This window comes from Pseudorca crassidens, chromosome X (genome assembly GCF_039906515.1).
Source record: "Pseudorca crassidens isolate mPseCra1 chromosome X, mPseCra1.hap1, whole genome shotgun sequence".
NCBI lineage: Eukaryota > Metazoa > Chordata > Mammalia > Artiodactyla > Delphinidae > Pseudorca > Pseudorca crassidens.
The window spans coordinates 67479252-67502303 of record NC_090317.1 but is presented as its reverse complement, the minus strand read 5'-3'; the positions used below and the strand labels follow the sequence as shown (position 1 = coordinate 67502303).

At 36.0% G+C, this 23052-nt stretch overlaps 1 protein-coding gene and 1 pseudogene across 11 annotated transcripts in view; one reads left to right on the top strand and one right to left on the bottom strand.

Annotated features, from left to right (window-relative positions):
* The window catches only part of ATRX (ATRX chromatin remodeler), a 251968-nt gene that overhangs the window by 141108 nt on the left and 87808 nt on the right, over window positions 1-23052 (bottom strand). For 8 of the 11 annotated variants that reach the window (XM_067723503.1, XM_067723492.1, XM_067723497.1 and 5 more), the window contains 4 exons: window positions 22911-23020; window positions 21190-21257; window positions 17804-20886; window positions 14448-14520 (listed from right to left, as the gene is read on the bottom strand). In XM_067723503.1, coding sequence (XP_067579604.1) covers window positions 14448-14520; window positions 17804-20886; window positions 21190-21257; window positions 22911-23020 — 3334 coding nt within the window. The remainder of the gene's footprint in view (window positions 1-14447; window positions 14521-17803; window positions 20887-21189; window positions 21258-22910; window positions 23021-23052) is intronic. The other 3 variants (XM_067723495.1, XM_067723498.1, XM_067723502.1) reach the window with 1 other exon arrangement.
* On the top strand, window positions 8840-13135 carry LOC137217257 (translation machinery-associated protein 7-like; annotated as a pseudogene).

The window sequence follows — 23052 nt, the reverse complement described above, 5'->3', positions numbered from 1 at the left end:
TAATGCCTCTTCTTTAAGCACTCAAACAGGAAAAGAAAGTAAACTGCCTCTTGCTGGTAGGTAAATCAAGAATTCAAAACACTGAGTTTCTAAGAAAGGAGTGATCAAGAGAAAGATCTCTTGCACCAGGGAATTGTAGAGAAACAGCCATTACAAAAGCAACACAAAATGTTAGAGCTAGAAGAAGGGACCTTAGAGTCCAACTCTGTCATTTTACAGATGAGGAAACAGGCTTAAAGAGGGGAAATGACTTGGCCAAAGAAACAAAGCTAGTTAGTGTCAAAGCCAGGAGTAGTACCTAAGATCCTGAACCCCAATCTGCTACTAATTTTACTATGCCAGTGCTATATTCTCTACTAATTCACTACTACTGTGCTAATGAGTGCTTGGGGCAATAGACTAAGGTCACATTCTGAAAGTTATCTGTATTTCACTGATTTAGAAATGAAAGAATTCAAGTTTTGATTAAAAAAAAATTTTTTGAAAGAGTTCTAAACATCTTTCGGCCAGTATGCACCATCTCTAAAATGTACTGACAGGTCATCTTAAATATATCCTACAATCTACTGCTTTATCTTTTAAGAGGTTCTGAAAACAGGCTTGAAGAAAATTGTTAAATGAAAAATACATTTTTAGAAGGCCAAAATACTGTGCACCCATACACACAGGTGAGAAAATTTTAAATTTCTTTTTACATTCTGTGCACAATATCACAATAGTTAAAACAGAGAATTCTGAATAAGATTATAAGTTTCGAGATAAAAAAAAACTGTGTAAGTAAATGTAGTACTAAAACATCATACCATATATAAAAGGTTGATATGTAAAACAATTCAAATGACTACAGTCCAAAAATCGTTGAATATTTTTTGTGAGGAACACACGTTCTTCTAGTAGGGAGGGAGGCTTTGTTTTAACAAATGCTACATACTTCAGGTTGAGAATTAAAACATTTCGGGGACTTCCCTGGTGGTCCAGTGGTTATGACTCTGCACTCCCAATGCAGGGGGCACGGGTTCAATCCCTGGTCAGGGAACTAAGATCCCACATGCCGCACAGCACAGCAAAAAAAAAAAAAAAAAAAATCAATCACAGAATTACAATGGAATTCCTCATCTTCAAAATCTGTATTAGTGATTTTTTAACTCCTTGGTTCAAAATTATTATCTTTTTTTTTTTTTTGACGGCGCCACTCAGCTTGCGGGATCAAACCTGGGCCTCCTGCAGTGGAAGCATAAAGTCCTAACCACTGGACCGCCAGGGATTTCCCCAAATTAGTACCTTGATATAAACCGTTCTATGAAAAACTATAACCAAGGCATAATGATCTGCACCTAAAGACAGTGCTATTCATGAAACAATGATGACGTCACTAAATAACCAAAAAGCTGAACAACAGTATGAAACTATTTTTTAAGTCACATGTTCTACAATGTTTGCAGTTAATGAAAAACATCACTGTTTTCGTAAAATTAATATCAAATAACTTTTAAAAAAAGTCTTAGGAGTACAAAAATAAAAGCTGTATGAAATCAAGAACCCACAGTTTATTAACAATTTATACATGGGCTCAAATTACAAAATGTGTATTCCCTGATTTTATGTAAAAATCTAAGTCAGCTTTAGAGGAAATTTTAACAAGAAAAAAATTTATTAACATTGATATAAATTTAGAAAATTTTATCATACTAAAGATCATACTAAATAGTTCAATATTTTTATAACTGAAAAGTAAAAACAAAGACTTATGTGTCTCAATTTTATTTTTAAAATTCAAAGTAAAAGGGCTTCCCTGGTGGCGCAGTGGTTGAGAGTACGCCTGCCGATGCAGGGGACACGGGTTCGTGCCCCGGTCCGGGCAGATCCCACATGCTGTGGAGCGGCTGGGCCGGTGAGCCATGGCCGCTAAGCCTGCGCGTCCAGAGCCTGTGCTCCGCAACGGAAGAGGCCACAACAGTGAGAGGCCCGCGTACCGCAAAAAAAAAAAAAAAAATCAAACTAAAAGACAAAGACAATACAGTCAGAAAAATGAACCTTTTTTGCTAACACTAGAAAAATCCAAACTCTCCTTTTGGGCGGGGGTGCTTTTTCTCATCTAAAAGTCCCATTACAGTATCACCGAAGAATAGAGAATAGGAACAGAAGGCTGAACATAATATTTACATCTTAAGCAGAGAGATCACCACTAATGACCATAGTTCTTTCATTGCTGGGAATTCTAGCATAAAAGAGAGAGCTGGTGGCAACTGTAACCAGTTTAGATATCTAAAAATAGATCCTATCCAGTGTCTAGACACCTGTATTATACTTGAGTTACAATACTTACCTGCACTATAAAGACAAAATAAATTGAACAAGAATTACCTTAAAATTGCCAGACATTTAAAACCCTTACTCAAACATGAAACAAGTAAAATACTCATTTAAAAAGCTACCTTTGTTTTTCAAACCCAATAAAGGAGAACTAAAGCAATTTTGCTAACCAAATAGGACCATCATGAAAGAAAATTCACAGAAAAAAATTATTCCAGATTCAGCAAATTTGTATAGAGAACAGATAAAGTCATGTATAGAAGATGAACATTTGGAAAAGTGTTTAAAATAGAAACCAAAGTCACATATCAAAGGAACGTGAGATATACTCATGCCATTAATCTTTGCTGAAATCAGGTAAACAATCATCAAATATCTTTATTAGCATAAACAATATCCAGGAATCATTAATCACTTCCAAAAATATGCTGGATTAACAGCACAGAGCCTGCATCAAAAAAATACCTATGACTTCCGGGAAGGTGGCGGAAGACTAAGACACGGAGATCATCTTCCTCCCCACAGATACACCAGAAATACATCTACACGTGGAACAACTCCTACAGAACACCTACTGAACGCTGGCAGAAGACCTCAGACCTCCCAAAAGGCAACAAAGCCCCCACGTACCTGGATAGGGAAAAAGAAAAAAGAATAAACAGAGACAAAAAGATAGGGAAGGGACCTGCACCAGTGGGAAGGAGCTGTGAAGGAGGAAAGGTTTCCACACACTAGGAAGCCCCTTCGTGGGCGGAGACTGTGGGTGGCGGAGGGGGAAGCTTCGGAGCCAAGGGGGAGGCACAGCAACAGGGTTACGGGGGGCAAAGCGGAGAGATTCCTGCACAGAGGATTGGTGTGGACCGGCACTCACCAGCCCGACAGGCTTCTCTGCTCACACGACGGGGCGGGCGGGGCCGCGAGCTGAGGCTCGGGCTTCGGTTGGAGCGCAGGGAGAGGACTGGGGTTGGCGGCTTGAACATAGCCTGAAGGGGTTAGTGCACCACGGCTGGCCGGGAGGGAGTCCTGGGAAAAGTCTGGACCTGCCGAAGAGGCAAGAGACTTTTTCTTCCCTCTGTGTTTCCTGGTGCGTGAGGAGAAGGGATTAAGAACACTGCTTAAAGGAGCTCCAGAGACGGGCGCGAGCCGCGGCTAAAACCGCGGACCCCAGACACGGGCATGAGACGCTAAGGCTGCTGCGGCCGCCACCAAGAAGCCTGGGTGCAAGCACAGGTCACTATCCACACCCCTCTTCCGGAGAGCCTGTGCAGCCCGTCACTGCCAGGTTCCCGGGATCCAGGGACAATTTACCCGCGAGAACGCAAGGCGAGCCTCAGGCTGGTGCAAGGTCACGCCAGCCTCTGCCGCCGCAGGCCCGTCCCGCACTCCATGCCCTTCCCTCCCCGCAGCCCGAGTGAGCCAGAATCCCCGAATCAGCGGCTCCTTTAACCCCGTCCTGTCTGAGCGAACAACAGACGACTTCCAGTGACCTACACGCAGAGGCAGGGCCAAATCCAAAGCTGAGCCCCTGTGAGCTGTGAGAACAAAGAAGAGAAAGGGAAATCTCTCCCAGCAGCCTCAGAAGCAGTGGATTAAAGCTCCACAATCAACTTGATGTACCCTGCATCTGTGGAATATATGAATGTCAGACAACGAATCATCCCAAATTGAGGAGGTGGACTTTGAGAGCAAGATTTATGATTTTTTCCCCTTTTCCTCTTTTAGTGAGTGTGTATGTGTATGCTTCTGTGTGAGGTTTTGTTATGTATAGCTTTGCTTCCACCATTTGTCGTAGGGTTCTATCCATCCGTTTTTGTTTTTAATTTTTTTCTTAATAATTAATGTTAATAACTTTATTTTATTTTACTTTATCTTCTCTCTTTCGTTCTTTCTTTTTTCTTTCTATCCTTCCTTCCCTCCTTTAGACAGTGAATCATCCCAAATTGAGGAGGTGGACTTCGAGAACAAGATTTATGATTTTTTCCCCTTTTCCTCTTTTGGTAAATGTGTATGTCTATGCTTCTGTATGAGATTTTATCTCTATAGCTTTGCTTCCACCATTTGTCCTAAAGTTCTATCCGTCCATTTTTGTTTTTTTTAATTTATTTCTTAATAATTATTTTTAATTTAATAACTTTACTATATTTTAGTTTATTATATTTTACTTTATCTTCTTTCTTTTTTCCTTCCTTCCCTCCTTCCTTCCTTCCTCCCACCGTGCCGCTCCCTCCCTCCTTTCCTTCTCTCCTTCTTTTCTTTCTTTCTTCCTTCCTTCCTACCTTCCTTCCTTCCTTCCTTTCTTTCTTCCTAGTTCTACTAATTCTTACTCTCTACATTTTCTCCCTTTTATTCTGAGCCGTGTGGATGAAAGGCTCTTGGTGCCACAGCCAGGAGTCAGTGCTGTGCCTCTGAGGTGAGACAGCCAACTTCAGGACACTGGTCCACAAGAGACCTACCAGCTCCACATAATATCGAATGGCGAAAATCTCCCAGAGATCTCCATCTCAAAGCCAGCACCCAGCTTCACTCAACGACCAGCAAGCGACAGTGCTGGACACCCTATGCCAAACAACTAGCAAAACAAGAACACAACCCCACCCATTAGCAGACAGGCTGCCTAAAATCATAATAAGTCCTCAGACACCCCAAAACACACCACCGGACGTGAACCTTCCCACCAGAGAGACAAGATCCAGCCTCATCCACCAGAACACAGGCACTAGTCCCCTCCACCAGGAAGCATACACTACCCACTGAACCAAACTTAGCCACTGGGGACAGAAACCAAAAATAAGGGGAACTACCAACTTGCAGCGTGCAAAAAGGAGACGTCCAAACACAGTAAGATAAGCAAAATGAGAAGACATAAAAACACACTGCAGTTGAAGGAGCAAGATAAAAACCAACCAGACCTAACAAATGAAGAGGAAATAGGCAGTCTACCTGAAAAAGAATTCAGAATAATGATAGTAAAGATGATCCAACATCTTGGAAACAGAATGGACAAAACGGAAGAAACATTTCACAAGGACCTAGAAGAACTAAAGGTGAAACAAAAAACAATGAACACCACAATAAATGAAATTAAAAATACTCTAGATGGGATCAATAGCAGAATAACTGAGGCAGAAGAACGGATAAGTGACCTGGAAGATAAAATAGTGGAAATAACTACTGCAGAGCAGAATAAAGAAAAAAGAATGAAAAGAACTGAGGACAGTCTCAGAGACCTCTGGGACAACATTAAACGCACCAACATTCGAATTATAGGGGTTCCAGAAGAAGAAGAGAAAAAGAAAGGGACTGAGAGAATATTTGAAGAGATTGTAGTTGAACACTTCCCAAATATGGGAAAGGAAATAGTTAATCAAGTCCAGGGAGCACAGAGAGTCCCATGCAGGATAAATCCAAGGAGAAATACGCCAAGACACATATTAATCAAATTGTCAAAAATTAAATACAAAGAAAACATATTAAAAGCAGCAAGGGAAAAACAACAAATAACACACAAGGGAATCCCCATAAGGTTAACAGCTGATCTCTCAGCAGAAACTCTGCAAGCCAGAAGGGACTGGCAGGACATATTTAAAGTGATGAAGGAGAAAAACCTGCAACCAAGATTACTCAAGCCAGCAAGGATCTCATTCAGCTTTGATCGACAAATTAAAACCTTTACAGACAAGCAAAAGCTGAGAGAGTTCAGCACCACCAAACCAGCTTAACAACAAATGCTAAGGGAACTTCTCTAGGCAAGAAACACAAGAGAAGGAAAAGACCTACAATAACGAACCCAAAACAATTAAGAAAATGGGAATAGGAACATGCATATTGATAATTACCTTAAATGTAAATGGACTAAATGCTCCCACCAAAAAGACAGAGGTTGGCTGAATGGATACAAAAATAAGACCCATATATATGCTGTCTAAAAGAGACCCACTTCAGACCTACAGACACATACAGACTGAAAGCAAGGGGATGGAAAAACATATTCCATGCAAATGGAAACCAAAAGAAAGCTGGAGTAGCAATTCTCATATCAGACAAAATAGACTTTAAAATAAGGACTATTAGAAGAGACAAAGAAGGACACTACATAATGATCAAGGGATTGATCCAAGAAGAAGATATAACAATTGTAAATATTTATGCACCCAACATAGGAGCACCTCAATACATAAGGCAAATACTAAAAGTCATAAAAGGGGAAATCGACAGTAACACATTCAGAGTAGTGGACTTTAACACCCCACTTTCACCAATGGACAGATCATAGAAAAAGAAAATAAATAAGGAAACACAAGCTTTAAATGATACATTAAACAAGATGGACTTAATTGATATTTATAAGACACTCCGTCCAAAAACAACAGAATACACATTTTTCTCAAGTGCTCATGGAACATTCTCCAGGATAGATCATATCTTGGGTCACAAATCAAGCCTTGGTAAATTTAAGAAAATTGAAATTGTATCAAGTACCTTTTCCGACCACAACGCTATTAGACAAGATACCAATTACAGGAAAAGATCTGTAAAAAATACCAACACATGGAGGCTAAACAATACACTACTTAATAACGAAGTGATCACTGAAGAAATCAAAGAGGAAATCAAAAAAATACCTAGAAACAAGTGACAATGGAGACACGACGACCCAAAACCTATGGGATGCAGCAAAAGCACTTCTAAGAGGGAAGTTTATAGCAATACAAGCCCACCTTAAGAAACAGGAAACATCTCGAATAAACAACCTAACCTTGCACCTAAAGCAATTAGAGAAAGAAGAACAAAAACACCCCACAGTTAGCAGAAGGAAAGAAATCATAAAACTCAGATCAAAAATAAATGAAAAAGAAATGAAGGAAATGACAGCAAAGATCAATAAAACTAAAAGCTGGTTCTCTGAGAAGATAAACAAAATAGATAAACCATTAGCCAGACTCATCAAGGAAAAAAGGGAGAAGACTCAATAGAATTAAAAATGAAAACGGAGAAGTAACAAGTGATACTTCAGAAATACAAAGGATCATGAGAGATTACTACAAGCAACTCTATGCCAATAAAATGGACAACCTGGAAGAAACGGACAAATTCTTAGAAATGCACAACCTGCCAAGACTGAATCAGGAAGAAACAGAAAATATGAACAGACCAATCACAAGCACTGAAATTGAAACTGTGATTTAAAATCTTCCAACAAACAAAAGCCCAGGACCAGATGGATTCACAGGCGAATTCTATCAAACATTTAGAGAAGAGCTAACACCTATCCTTCTCAAACTCTTCCAAATTATAACAGAGGGAGGAACACTCCCAAATTCATTCTACGAGACCACCATCACCCTGATACCAAAACCAGACAAGGATGTCACAAAGAAAGAAAACTACAGGCCAATATCACTGATGAACATAGATGCAAAAATCCTCAACAAAATACTAGCAAACAGAATCCAACAGCACATTAAACAGATCATACACCATGATCAAGTGGAGTTTATTCCAGGAATGCAAGGATTCTTCAACATATGCAAATCAATCATTGTGATACACCATATTCACAAATGGAAGGATAAAAACCATATGATCATCTCAATAGATGCAGAGAAAGCTTTTGACAAAATTCAACATCCATTTATGATAAAACCCTGCAGAAAGTAGGCATAGAGGGAACTTTCCTCAACATAATAAAGGCCATATATGACAAACCCACAGCCAACATCGTCCTCAATGGTGAAAAGCTGAAAGCATTCCCACTAAGATCAGGAACAAGACAAGGTTGCCCACTCTCACCACTCTTATTCAACAGTTTTGGAAGTTTTAGCCACAGCAATCAAAGAAAAGGAAATAAAAGGAATCCAAATCGGAAAAGAAGAAGTAAATCTGTCACTATTTGTAGATGACATGATACTATACATAGGGAATCCTAAAGATGCTACCAGAAAACTACTAGAGCTAATCAATGACTTTGGTAAAGTAGCAGGATACAAAATTAATGCACAGAAATCTCTGGCATTCCTATACACTAATGATGAAAAATCTGAAAGTGAAATCAAGAAAACACTCCCATTTACCACTGCAACAAAAAGAATAAAATATCTAGGAATAAACCTTCCTAAGGAGACAAAAGACCTGTATGCAGAAAATTATAAGACACTGATGAAAGAAATTAAAGATGATACAAATAGATGGAGAGATATACCATGTTCTTGGATTGGAAGAATCAACATTGTGAAAATGACTCTAATACCCAAAGCAATCTACAGATTCAGTGCAATCCCTATCAAACTACCACTGGCATTTTTCACAGAACTAGAACAAAAAATTTCACAATTTGTATGGAAACACTAAAGACCCCGAATAGCCAAAGTAATCTTGAGAACCAAAAACGAAGCTGGAGGAATCAGGCCCCCTGACTTCAGACTATACTACAAAGCTACAGTAATCAAGACAGTATGGTACTGGCACAAAAACAGAAAGATAGCTCAATGGAACAGGATAGAAAGCCCAGAGATAAACCCACGCACATATGGACACCTTATCTTTGATAATGGAGGCAGGAATGCACAGCGGAGAAAGGACAGCCTCTTCAATAAGTGGTGCTGGGAAAACTGGACAGGTACATGTAAAAGTATGAGATTAGATCACTCCCTAACACCATACACAAAAATAAGCTCAAAATGGATTAAATACCTAAATGTAAGGCCAGAAACTATCAAACTCTTAGAGGAAAACATAGGCAGAACACTCTATGACATAAATCACAGCAAGATCCTTTCTGACCCACCTCCTAGAGTAATGGAAATAAAAACAAAAATAAACAAATGGGACCTAATGAAACTTCAAAGCTTTTGCACAGCAAAGGAAACCATAAACAAGACCAAAAGACACCCCTCAGAATGGGAGAAAATATTTGCAAAGGAAGCAACCGACAAAGGATTAATCTCCAAAATTTATAAGCAGCTCATGCAGCTTAATAACAAAAAAACAACCAACCCAATTCAAAAATGGGCAGAAGATCTAAATAGACATTTCTCCAAAGAAGATATACAGACTGCCAACAAACACATGAAAGAATGCTCAACATCATTAATCATTAGAGAAATGCAAATCCAAACTACAATGAGATATCACCTCACACCCGTCAGAATGGCCATCATCAAAGAATCTAGAAACAATAAATGCTGGAGAGGGTGTGGAGAAAAGGGAACGCTCTTGCACTGTTGGTGGGAATGTAAATTGATACAGCCACTGTGGAGAACAGTAAGGTGGTTCCTTAAAAAACTACAAATAGAACTACCATATGACCCAGCAATCCCACTATTGGGCATATACCCTGAGAAAACCATAATTCAGAAAGAGTCATGTACCAAAATGTTCATTGCAGCTCTATTTACAATAGCCCAGAGATGGAAACAACCTAAGTGTCCATCATCGGATGAATGGATAAAGAAGATGTGGCACATATATACAATGGAATATTACTCAGCCATAAAAAGAAACGAAATTGAGCTATTTATAATGAGTTGGATAGACCTAGAATCTGCCATACAGAGTGAAGTAAGTCAGAAAGAGAGAGACAAATACTGCATGCTAACACATATATATGGAATTTAAGAAAAAAAATGTCATGAAGAACCTAGGAGTAAAACAGGAATAAAGACACAGACCTACTAGAGAATGGACTTGACGATATGGGGAGGGGCAAGGGTAAGCTGTGACAAAGCGAGAGAGAGGCATGGACATATATACACTACCAAACGTAAGGTAGATAGCTAGTGGGAAGCAGCCGCCTAGCACAGGGAGATCAGCTCTTTGCTCTGTGACCGCCTGGAGTGGTGGGATAGGGAGGGTGGGAGGGAGGGAGACGCAAGAGGGAAGAGATATGGGAACATTTGTATATATATATAGCTGATTCATTTTGTTGTAAAGCAGAAACTATCACACCATTGTAAAGCAATTATACTCCAATAAAGATGTTTAAAAAATTAAATTAAATTAAAAATAAAAGAATACCTACACCGAGCTAGTAGGGAAAAAAAATAATCATTTGCATGTTTTCCAGTCTGAAAAGCAAAGTATTACCAAATGATAAAATACTTGGAAAATTTGAAGGCTACGGTGTAGTCCCACAATAATTAAACAGAACTTCTATTAACATTGGGTAATTTCTTTAAGCAATCTCTAAATCAAATTTTGCTTCAATGAAAAAAAAATCATTTAGTCCCACTGAGAGAGAAATTATGAGAAAAATTATGCGGTATTTGTAGACCCAACTAAGCATTTTTCAACTACAAAGTAAATACATGTATCTGTGTGGCAGGAGAGGGTATCCATATAAAAACCTCAGCTTTTAAACAAAATTGGAATTAAAAAAAAAGAATGCTGATTTAGAAAAAAATGTAGCAATCTATTTCTCTCCTCTTAAAAGCTCAGTTTTAAATATTTTCCACGCCCTGTAAAAATACAAATGAAGAATATTCTTAAAATATTTCTTTTTTGGGAGGAATGGATTCTTCAGTGACTGTTTTAGTATGCAACCCCTAAAGCAAAGCCTGGTTTAATAATCCTCAACACTATCACTGTTGAACTTGAATACACTACCATCTTATGACTGAGGCTAATTCACAGTGCAGGTATTAAAATATAGGACATTAAATATCCTTTCAATGAAAGAACCAATTTCAAACATAACTAACAGGTATTTGAAAGGCAACATTAACATAATGGCACATTCAAATAAATGACTTTAAAATTACGGGTATAATTTAAATAACCTGACAAACTGTTTGATATTATTATTCTCCCTTTCAAAAAGTACATAAAGTCTAAGCTATAAAATTTGAAGTAAATTCTCAGTTATACAAAATTGAAAGTATAAAGTTCGTCCACTATTTAATTTTTTCTAAAAAGCTCAGTCAAAAAATGGTAAAAGTTAACCTGTTATTCAACCTATAATTCTTGTCATTGTTTATTAAATAAATGCAATTAAATAGAAATTACTTTACAAGTTAGACCACTCTATCTCACAACAGCATACATTTACTTTCAAATATGAATGATACTACATAATAGACTAAATACATAATAGACTAAATACACTAAAATAACATAAACTTATTTATTCACACCTACTGAAATATTCAGGACATGACTAAGTTCTTTAAATGACCTCAAAAGCTATTATAACTTTAAAACAGAAAAGATAAATAATGGTGAAATCTGTTGTAAAACTTTCACACACATATATAAGTAAATATGTCATATCTAAGTACATATGATTTGGGAATTATTACTTCGTCAATTTTAGAAATATCAAAACTTCTTTGGCTACAAACTAGCCTACATATCTTGGTTCAATCAAATTCTTTCAACTCTCATGAAAAGATGGATTATAATTAAAATTAAATGCTTGAACAAGCAAAAAGTTTTACAGAAATTTATTGCATCCAAATTGTTAACCATTTGCATTAATACACTATTTACCTCTCCATAAACATTAACACTGAAAATGTATTATAATACTGCTAAAAAGGCAAAGCATATGAAATTTATACACAGTTACACAATTGTGTACAAATTTATACACAATTACAATATGCTGTCTACCAAAATACATCCTACTCAAAAATGTGAAAGGTAAAAATAATTCCAAGACTTTATCATGATCTGAAAACAAATTTTTAAAAGTTGCTTAGTGCATATTCAAATATGCTCAAGTACGCTGTCTATACCAAAATAATTCAAGAAGGTATTTGTATCCCCATCATTAGATAACCCATGGGTATTAGATACCTCATTGGTATATTGGATATGAAACAAGTTATTAATGGCATATTTTATAAAAGCACACTAAACTGAATATAAAGAAAAACATGCTCAAGGTAAAATTCAATTCTTCTCAAAAGTACTCAACAGGGCTGTATTTTTTAATCACAAATGCAAGATGGAATTAAAGATACCTTTCAATAAAATAATTGCCAGTTACAGAGAGATATGATCAAGTAGCTTAAAAGATAAAAATGATATTTATATTTTGACAAGCTCTAACACAAATAAAAAATTATCATACCTTAATGACACTCATTTGGTGTTTAAATACGAAATTAAGATTCTAACTCATAAGTAAATTAGGATATAGCATGTTTTAAACATTATTAGCCTTTCAATAACATTTGAGGCCTTAAGATTTACAAGAAAGCAAATGGTGGCATAAATAAATGAAGAGGAATTAAAGCATTTTAAAAGAGAATAAAATTTTAAATGCTTTCATAATCTCACTGTGATCATATCATATACTATATAAAATGCCTGATGAATAAAATGTATGCCTTCACCATTCCATTATGGACCCGACCCCGATCCCACAAAATAATTGGATATATATTTTTAATTAAAAAATAAGTAGGTAGGGGGCGGAGAGGGACGGGACCCGGCGGGGGCCAGGCTGAGCGTGCTCGTGTCGCATGCAGGTGGCAAGAAGAAGCCCCTGAAGCAGCCCAAGAAGCAAGCCAAGGAGATGGACAAGATAAGGCATTCAAGCAGAAACAGAAGGAGGAGCAAAAGAAACTCGAGGAGCTAAAAGCGAAGGCCGCGGGGAAAGGCCCCCTGGCAACAGGCGGAATTAAGAAATATGGCAAAAAGTAAGCTGTTCCTTGTGCCTGAGGCAATGATGATCCTTAATTCCATTCCTGTTTAAACATCTGGATTAAACATCTGGATTCCCTGCCATAACATCTGTTGCCACCTATAGCTAGAATGAAGTGTTGTCTTGGAACCTATTGTACATTTAAGAATAAACTTTTGTAAAAAAAAAAAATAATAAGTAGGTAAAGCAGCATCTGAGTCTTTGCATCTGTGATTAAGCTCTATTCAAAAGTGCAAAATAAAATTGTTCATTCACCTTAATAAAAACGCCCTCCTGTTAATTAGGAGAATGCTGATCTTTGAAACAGAAAAATCTATCAGCACCAGCAAGATATAAAACAGCTGGAGTGACAGCTGGCCCCACAGTATTTACCAACTCAAAGTTAATTCCTTACAAAATTATGACACAAAAATTACATGTTTATCTTCATGTTTTCTTAATTATTAGAGTTTACTATTAGGAATAAATGGATGGTTAATACAGTACTATGTAGTAAAACCTCAAGTCTATTATAGATTTTTTGGTGCTAGAATTAATCAGAAAACATTTCATCCAACCCTTTTGTTTTAAAGAACAGAAAATTTTGGCAAAGAGTAGTTAAGTCACTTGCCCACGATCACACAGAAAGGTTAGAACTAGAAGTCAGATATTCTTATCCCCATTATTCCAAAATTCCATCCACTATACCACACTGTCTTCTCGTTGAAGATTATGAGTGTGGGGGATCCTATAGTCCAGGAAGGGTTTAAAAAATATGTAAAAACATTATGGTTATACTCTTTAACACCTTTGTTTTCTTTATTCCTCATTGCTAGAATATGGGTGTATCTTTATTTTTTTCCTTCTCCCAGCTATTCCTTAGTTAAGTCAATCTGTACAGGCTACACTGTTCCCATATAAACCTATTAAGTATTAAAATTAATACTATCATACTGTCTACTTCTATTTTATTTGACAAACTGTGAAAATCTAAATCAGTCTAGATACTTTGCAAATTCATACTTATTTTGAAAGCAATTTCTTAATCTTAAACATCTTAGCAGTCTCTTTTTCACTTTGAACAGGTTTTAATAAATAGGACCACCACACTGGATGGCAATTTAAAACAATAATCAAATATTGAGGAGAGAGATGTCTGTTGTCACCAATTTATTGAGATATGATTTACTTTTACCAATAAAATAATCTGTCAAAATTAAAATATTCTCAAAAAACTATCACTAAATTACAGGGAAACATAAAAATTGACAGTGCTGTATTTATAACACACCCTATGCTAGGTGTGTTACTATTTATATTTCTTTTAAGGTTTCTGAGTTTTAGCCCATTTTCTGGCCTTTCTTTCAAACTTGCAGGAAGACTGTGAGCGAGTCTTTCTAAGGCAGGCACTCCTGGTTTTTAAACCTGCTTGTGGTTCCCTTGCTGCTGTTTGTGCCCACACCTAGGGTGTGTTATAATCTTTTTAAAGTCCTTACAGATGGATTCATACCTATTCTCAGGATCATTGTCATCGTCGTCATCATCCACTGTGACAGGCATTGATTTAGATAAGGCTTCATCTCCTTGAAGGAACAAAAGTGTACTTAAAATTAGCTTTAAATTATCTTTATAAGTAAAACCATGTAAAATAAAACTGAAAGCCAAAAACTTTAAAACAACTAGTGAGTTCTAAAGTATACTCTGGGATCCAAAACATGAATAAAAAGGATTTATAAGGAAAGTACAATGGGGAATTTAAGAAGTGTCAGCAGCAAAATAATAAATAGTTGGATGTTACATATTTCAAAGTTCCTTCCCAGAGCACAAGAATTTTAAAACTCATCCTTCGCAGTAACAAATCTTTTATCATTCACCACCATATTAGCATAAGTTTGTGGCTAAAATAAGCTTTGTAGTGATCCATTTTAAGTTTAAAGTTAACAGATGTCTAATTTTTCCTGTATCATTGAAGAACTTTTTAAAATGCTATTAATACTTGGTAGTACCAAATAATTTTAAAATATACCTGAATTTGTATGGTATCCAGGAGTAGAATCATCCAGAGATATATTCAAGTACAGTAAAACTTACTTCCTTACAAAAAGCAACGTTTCTATCCTTTGATTAAAACTATAAAGAGATTAAGATTTGTGCATTTCATTGTATGTAAATTTTGCCTCAAAAACAAACTTAAACACTGTACTCTAGTTAACACTATATACGCTGAAGTAACCAGGGAGAATTATGTTAATGTTTACCATTTACTTTCAAATGCATCAAAGACTTCAAGGGCATTACACTGAGTGAAAAAAGACAATTTCAAAAGGTTACACACTTCATGATTCCATCTCAAAATAACAAAATTACAGAGATGGAAATCAGATTAACAATCGCCACAGGTTAAGAATAGAGATATGCTAGGGAGTGTGCATAAGGGGTAGCACAAAGGAACTTGTGGTAATGAAAGTTCAGTATCTTGGTTGTCTGTGGTGGTTATATTTACAAAGCTACACGTGATACAAATTTTGCACAGAACTATACTTACACACACACACACAAATGAAGGAGTACATGTAAAACTGGTGAAATCTGAATAAATCTTCAGTTTCCTGGTTCTGAGATTGCACTATAATTATGAAAGATGTTACCATTGGAGGGAAATTAATGAAAGGCATACAAAACCTCCCTGTACATTTTCTTGCAACTTCCTGTGAATTTATAATTATTTCAAAATAAACAGTTAAAAGGGGGGAAAAGTTAGGTACACTGATGGATAGATAGGATATATAGATAAGTATGTGATAAAGCAAATACAGTACAATGTTAACTGTAGAAACTTTTCTGCATATTTAATATTTTTTCATAATAAAATACTGGGGGAAAATATTGGAGAAAAAAATCCCATAAGGAACACAGACACCTACAGGTTCAGAATAGAAATATGCTAAATATAGAAAGGCAATAATAAATCTCACAATATCTTAGCAAACTCACAATAAATACCTCATTCAAACAGACCAATCTTCAAATGAAATATTACTAGTGATATTACCATTGTTCCTCTTTACTACACCTTTGAAAATGTTACCCATCCTTCAAAGTCAAGTTCAAATGCTACCCGTTCTTTTAAGTCTTCCTCCAATGTTTATATTAAGTGGCTCACTTGCTATTTATCACACAGCCCCATTTTAGTTTTATATCTTTCTTCTGGTATTTTTTTAAAAAAATGACTTATCTATGTCTATCTTGCTCATTGGACTACAACCTCCTAGGATCGTGTTCTTCATCTTGGTTGGTCATGCCATGCCACAATTTCTAGGAAAATGTTGTACCCTGTAACAGGATACCCAACTATTGCTGAATAAATTGGAATCCTCTAAATTCATGGGAGCAGGGGAGGCTTTTTAAGAGCTCATAAAAACTGTCACCTAAATTAAGTTGGACATATTGGGAGAATAAATAAATTTAGCAACTATTATATTATGTTTTGAATACAAGTCCACAATCTCATACACAATTTGAAAATCCAAAAAGTTCTCAAAATTTAAAGTTTTGTAAGGTGGTGCCAAAGTTCATTTGGCAGCAAAATCTAATCTGAACTGTTTATTCCTCTTACATGTAAACGTTCATATGTTTTGCTGCGGAAATACTAATGTGTTTGATTATGGGGCCTCAGGACCTACTGGGGCTACTATATAATATATGATAACTACTCTATATTACCTTCCTAAAAACAAAAAAGTTGAAAATCCTGAAATACATTAAGCCCCAAGAATATCAGGGACTGCGGACCTGTAGTTAAAACAGCCATACAAGCAGAACTCCATCTAGGTATCTGATATAGCAGAGCATTAAAATGAGTATACCATGCATATCCCACTTGGTTTTCAAACCAACTCACTGGAGCTCCAAAAAAGGGATTTAAAGTTTTACTAAAAATCAAGATTCAAGTGAATTCCACTAAAATCCAACTGGGATAAATGGAAAATCACAACAAAAGGAAAGAAAGGAAAAATTTTTAACATTTTGCTTGTGCTGGGAAAACAGTTACATAAGAAATCTACTTTATATTTTAAAATTAATTTTAAGTGTCCCTGGTTAACTGATGGGTTTTACTGACTTAAAAAAAAAGACAATATGACCAACAAGTGTACATTTACTATACAACTGATTTTTTTTAAAGAACTGCCATAATGATAAATATTTTTAATTTTTTTTGGGGGGGGGGCATATTATTGACCGGTTGACCCAAACCCTAATTGTCCTAGTGCTCTATCTCATCAGGGTAGGGTAATCCACCTACTTTCTGGATTTCTTTCTTCCTCTATTTTGTTAGTGTTAAAAATGGAAATATCTTTTCATGTCATTAGAAAAAAATTGATGAGCATAAGCAAAGGGTTTCAATAAATAAACTTAAATTTTTCTGAGGATTTCATAGGACACAAAGTTACTCTGCCCAATTTAAAAAGTCAGATGAATGGCAAAGCAGTTAAAACTTTCACACACATTATATCCATACCAAGCACTCATCTCCATTACTTGAATAAATATCTACTGAACTACTAGCACCAGTCTGATCTTCCTTCATAAATTACTTTTCATTACTCCAAATAAAAGCATTAAACATTGATAAATTTACCCAACACACTTGGTATAACTGATACAGAATACTAACAATGCTGCAAATACCTCCCAATGATGACCAAAAAATGGAGAAAGAGTTTCTAGTAAATCTCTATAAAGAATTTTTAAATGGTGTTTTCCTAAACAGTAAGTAACCTTGCGTTTGATTGACTTCAGAGAAAATTAAACAATGTAGTTATTCAAGAGGGAGAAAGTACAAATTTTCTATTTATTTTCTCATACCTGAAGATTGACAAAATCCAGTATGTGAAGACAGCACTAAATTTTCAGTCACAGGCTTTATTTTCTGCTCATCACTGCTCCCCTCACCTACAGAATTCTGATCATCATCTCCTATATCAGAAGAAGATGAGGAAGAAATGTCAGCCTGCTTCCTTTTAGTGCTTGTTCTTAGGGAGTTTCTCATTTTCTCCTTCATATTGCCTGCCTTCTTTTTAGCTGAAGCTCTTTGTTTCTTCAGCTTTTTATTATCTTCGGAACTCTCCTCAACATCAGAAGATGATGAGCCATTTTGTACTTCCTTGGTATTTCTCTTTGAATTTAAATTTCTTCTTTCCCTTAATTCGATTCTTTTTGGTCTCTTATCAGAAGAATCACAACCATCTTCTTTCATGGAATATTTCTCAGTATCAGATGATGAACAATCTTGTCTCTTCCTTGAACTCTTTTCAGGTAAGTTGCACCTTTTCTTCTCTCGACTGGATGTTCCATTCTTACTCCTCTTATCTTCGGAAGAATCACAACTATCTCTTTTCCCTGGTAACTTCTCAGCATTATCAGATAATTCATCCTTCTTTTTAGAAGTTTTATCTTTTATTTTTTTACTCTTCTTTTCCCCATCAGTTGTGTCATTCTTACTTTGTTTTATGCCTTTAGGAAAATGACAAATTTCTTCTCCTTCGGGTAATTTCTCAGTGCTATCAGATGATGATTCATACTGTTGTTCCATCTTAATTACTTTTTTCTTCAAGTTTGTAGTTTTCTTTTCTTTTTCTTCAGTTCCCTTTTTGCTCTGCTTGTTATCATCTTCAGAGGATTCATCACTCTGTTCTTTCTTTGGGAACTTCTCAGCAACATCAGATAAGCCACCTTGTACTTTCTTACACATTTTGGTTTTCAGATACTTACTCTTTTCTTTAGTTTCAGCAACCTTTTTGTCTTCTGGAGAATTAAAACTCTCCTCTTTCCCAGAAGAAAGCTTATCAGCACCATCTGAGGAAACACTTGGCTGCTGCTTCTTAGAGAGTCGATCTCTCAATTCCATGAGAGTCTTGTCGTTATCAACTATGCCTTCTGCTGAAGAGAAATTCTCTCTCTCTTCTTTCCTTTCAGCATCATCAGATGATCCTTCCTGGGCAGTCCTCAAACTTTTCTGACCTTGATTATCCATTCCTTTTTTGCTGTGTTTTTCATCTTCAGAAGAATCATAATCTTCTTTATTTGGAACTCTTTTTGTTGTTGTTCTGGCAGTCCCGATTTTACTCATACTCTTTATCTCCTTTTCTAATTCTGAGTCATAATTAGAAGATTCAGACTGGTTTTGTCGTTTCTTTTTAGAAATTATAGACCTTTTAGCTGATTTGCCTTTTTTAATATCAAAATCTGAGCCAGAAGTAGAACTTTTTCGTTTCCTTTTTCCTTTATCATCTTTTCCTGTTTGAGTCTTTACATCATACAAAGTCTTCTCATGATTTGTATGAGGTTCATTAATATCAGTATCTGAAGAAGAACTGTGACTCATCCTGGATACTTCTTTGAGGATTGCTAGCATTTCATCAGAATCTGAATTTTGATCCACAGTCTCTGACTGCTTAGATTTAGGCAATTTATTAGGTTTAGGATTATCTATAGCACTGTCAGAAGAATTCCGCTTATCCTTTTTTCTCATTGAAACTGATAGTTTTTGTTTCTCCTTAACGGTGTCATTATTTTCTTCATCTGAATTAAATGTTGTAGGGTTGGTTTCTGTCTGTCGCCTCAAGGGTGTAGTCTTTACACGTGGGGATCTTCGAAGATCAGATTCTTCTGAAAGTAATGGAACTTCACTTTCAACCAAATGCTCATTATCATTCTTTTCCTGTTCAAGTCCACAGTTCTCCAGCTTGGGGTTCAGACAAGAACTTCTATAGCTATCTTTATCTTGTGGAACTTCCTGACAATCAGCACCTTTAATTGGGGAATTAGAAAGGGAAACAGGGGTGAGTTTAACATATAATTCTTTTGTTACTTTAGCTGTTGTTTTTGATTTAATACCTCCTCTGTTGTCTTTTGAAGTAATATTTAATTTTACAGAACTCTCCAGTTCTTGCTCAGTTCCACTGTTGCCATCTCCCTGATAATCTGCTGAACTCTGAACTTCCATAGCAGTCTCAAGATTCTCAAAAATGTCTTCTGGAACTGAGGAAGGAACAGACACAATATCCATGTCTAAGTCTTCAGAAGTGTTAGCAGGTTCATACTGAGGTTCTTCTTTTTTATCAGATTTTTTATGTTCACCACTGGGATTTTTATTTGCTCTTTGTTCCTCTACTGCAACACTCTGATCCACACGCTCACCATCTACCTGCTTTCTTGACAGTTTAGCTTCTGATTTTGAAAAATCCTTCCTTTCCAAAGCACAGGGTTTTTCCCCTTTTCGTACTTTTGTTTCAGACTTAGCATCTATGACTTTATGCTCTTTGGTATTTTTCTCTTTGTTTACAGCATCCAAAGCTCGAATCTCTGAATTCAAATCTTCTTCTAACGCAAGATGAGCTTTCTTAATATCAGCCAACACAGATTTAAAAGTCTTAAGCTGACGTAACTTTGTAGCAGAATTGATTTCTGAATTATCCGTTGCCTGCTTCAAAAACTTAACGTAACTGGAGTTCATGTTGGCAGTAGTCTCAATCAGTTTCTTTGCCTTCTTAATCATCTCCTTGGGCACAATTAGTGCTGAATAAGAGTAGGTTACAGAACCAGAACATGAATCATCTAATTTCTTTTCTTCTCCATTACAATTTGAACTGTTTTTCTTTGGAGAAAATCTGGGTGCATGGTCATATACTTTACTACTCTTTTCATTGTCAACTTTTATCTTCTTCTTATTTTGTTGCAACAACTGTTCTAAGTTTTCAAATACGCTGTTACATGCTGTGACCAAATCCAACAAAGGCTCCGGGTGACAAATGTAGCAAGACCATTGGTTGTTTTCATCCATTATTGTAGACAGCTCCTTTCGACCAAGGTTGCGTAGAATGCATTTCTTGCAGAAGGCATTATGGCAAAAGTCACAACAAATCAAGTTTCCACCTTCTGCACACCATCTGAAATTATTTAAAGATTAAAATATTATTCTGAAATGAAACACATTTTAAACCTTTACAGTATTAAAGCAATTTAAAATTTCCTGGCAGCAATTTTAATAGCAAAGTAATTTTGGTCATTTACTTATTCTTTATTAGAAAATTAAAAGACATAAACCAAGGACTTCATGGAAAAGAACAACCTTTCACGAAAGATATCAATGATGATACTATAAAAAATAGATCTAGTAACAGACTATGTAAGAATTTCGCCTCAAAAAGCAGACAACACTGAATTTTAGTTCATCTTGATTTATTACCTACCTACACTGTTCATCCATTCCATCTGAGTCACAGCTAATATCATCACTCATGTAATATTTAAAGCAATTCTATTAAAAAAGAAAAGGGAAAGGGGAAATTTATTCAAAACTGTTAACATTCATAAAGGAGAAAAACTTTATTTTTTAAGTCATTAAAAAAGTACAGGGAATGTTTGTGTGTGTGTGTGTGTCTGTGTGTGTTTGTGTGTGTTTTAGAGAATCAAAGCGATAACACTGTATTACCCCTACGAGTACTTTCCAGACACAGGAATAGCTCAAGAAATTAATTCCTTGAAATAGATTTCCATATCATCAAGTACCACTTTTCCTTACATAAAAGTTGATAAAAGATTTTGGTAAAGCAAATTTCTGATCTCATATGACTAGCTACCAAAGATCTACATAAAAATGTATTAGATGTTGCTATTGGTTAATAATAATTTACTAGTCATCATATATAAACAGCTACTATGTATAGAGCTGAGCAACAGTATCCTACATTAACCCATATTATCTTTAAATCTCAAATACCTACTGTGCAAGGTAGGAGGTATTACAGCCCAATTTGAGAGAAAAGGCTTTGGTTCATTAATATGTAACTAAATCTCCTAAAGTTATACAACTGGAAGAGGCAAAACTGGTATTCAAATCCAAGTCTGAATGACTTTAAATTCTTTTTCACTGGGACTGGAGAAAAGGGAAGGTTCCATGCCCACTGATGAAAACTACTGATTACTGAAATGGGCTAGGCACAACAGACTGGCCCTTAAAAAAAAAAAAACCAATCACGTATGTAAGAAAAGAGAAAAGCAATGCACATTACAAATCCAACAATATAAAATTCAGCTGTCACAATTTAAAACTAGAAGCTACAACATGTACCCTAAACAGGCTCCTGGCTGAAATGAATTCAAGGAAAGGAGGACACAAATTACTAAAAGATGGAGTAAATTTAGTACATTTAAGGAGGTCTACATCTACCAAAAATTCATACAAGATCTAGAACTGGAACTCTAATTAAGGAAAGTCTGGTCTGCCCCTGTAATTCAAGGAGGCGTTTTATTGGGAAGCAAACTAACAAAGGATTAATTTTAGCAGTAATATGAGTTAGGGAAATGATAACCTTGATACTATAGATATTTAAAATTAATTCCAAGGTATTACTTGTAAAAAAAGTTTACACAGACTGTTAAAACTATCTTCAATACATATGAAACATTTTTAATTCTATTATCTCCAAATTATGTCAAAACCCTGCTCCACATGGAGAGTTCAGATTTGGGTAATTAGGCTATGTAAGAGGGAATGTTGTAAAACATATGTGTGCACACATATATACTCTGCAGTTTCCCAAGACACCACACTCTCCCTCACCTCTGAGCCTTTGAATACCATGTTGCCTCTAGCCTAGAATATGCTGAACCAATCCCACTTTGTCAAGCTAATTCCTATTTATATTTCAGGTACCACCTACATCATCTCCATTATAAAGCCCCCCACCACCCAACTCCAAATTACAAAGGCTTCCTGTGTGTTCCCAAAGTACACAGTAACTCCCCTATCATAGCACTTATTGGGCCTTTCATGTCTGTCTTCCCCACTACATTATATGTCCTCCAATGGCAGAGACCATTTCCGTCTTCATCACTGTGCATCAAAAGTCTGACACGTGTTAAGCATTCAAATATTTGTGGAATTAATTATCAACAGATCATTACATACCTTACAAATAAGTACTTGCAGTAAAGGATGTCTATAAATGGAATCTTTTTGAAAATGATTGACCTGTTGTCCACAAGCGGTACAGCTCACAATCCCATGAAGCCCATCTTCTAGGAGAAAGGAGTGACCATTATTCACACAT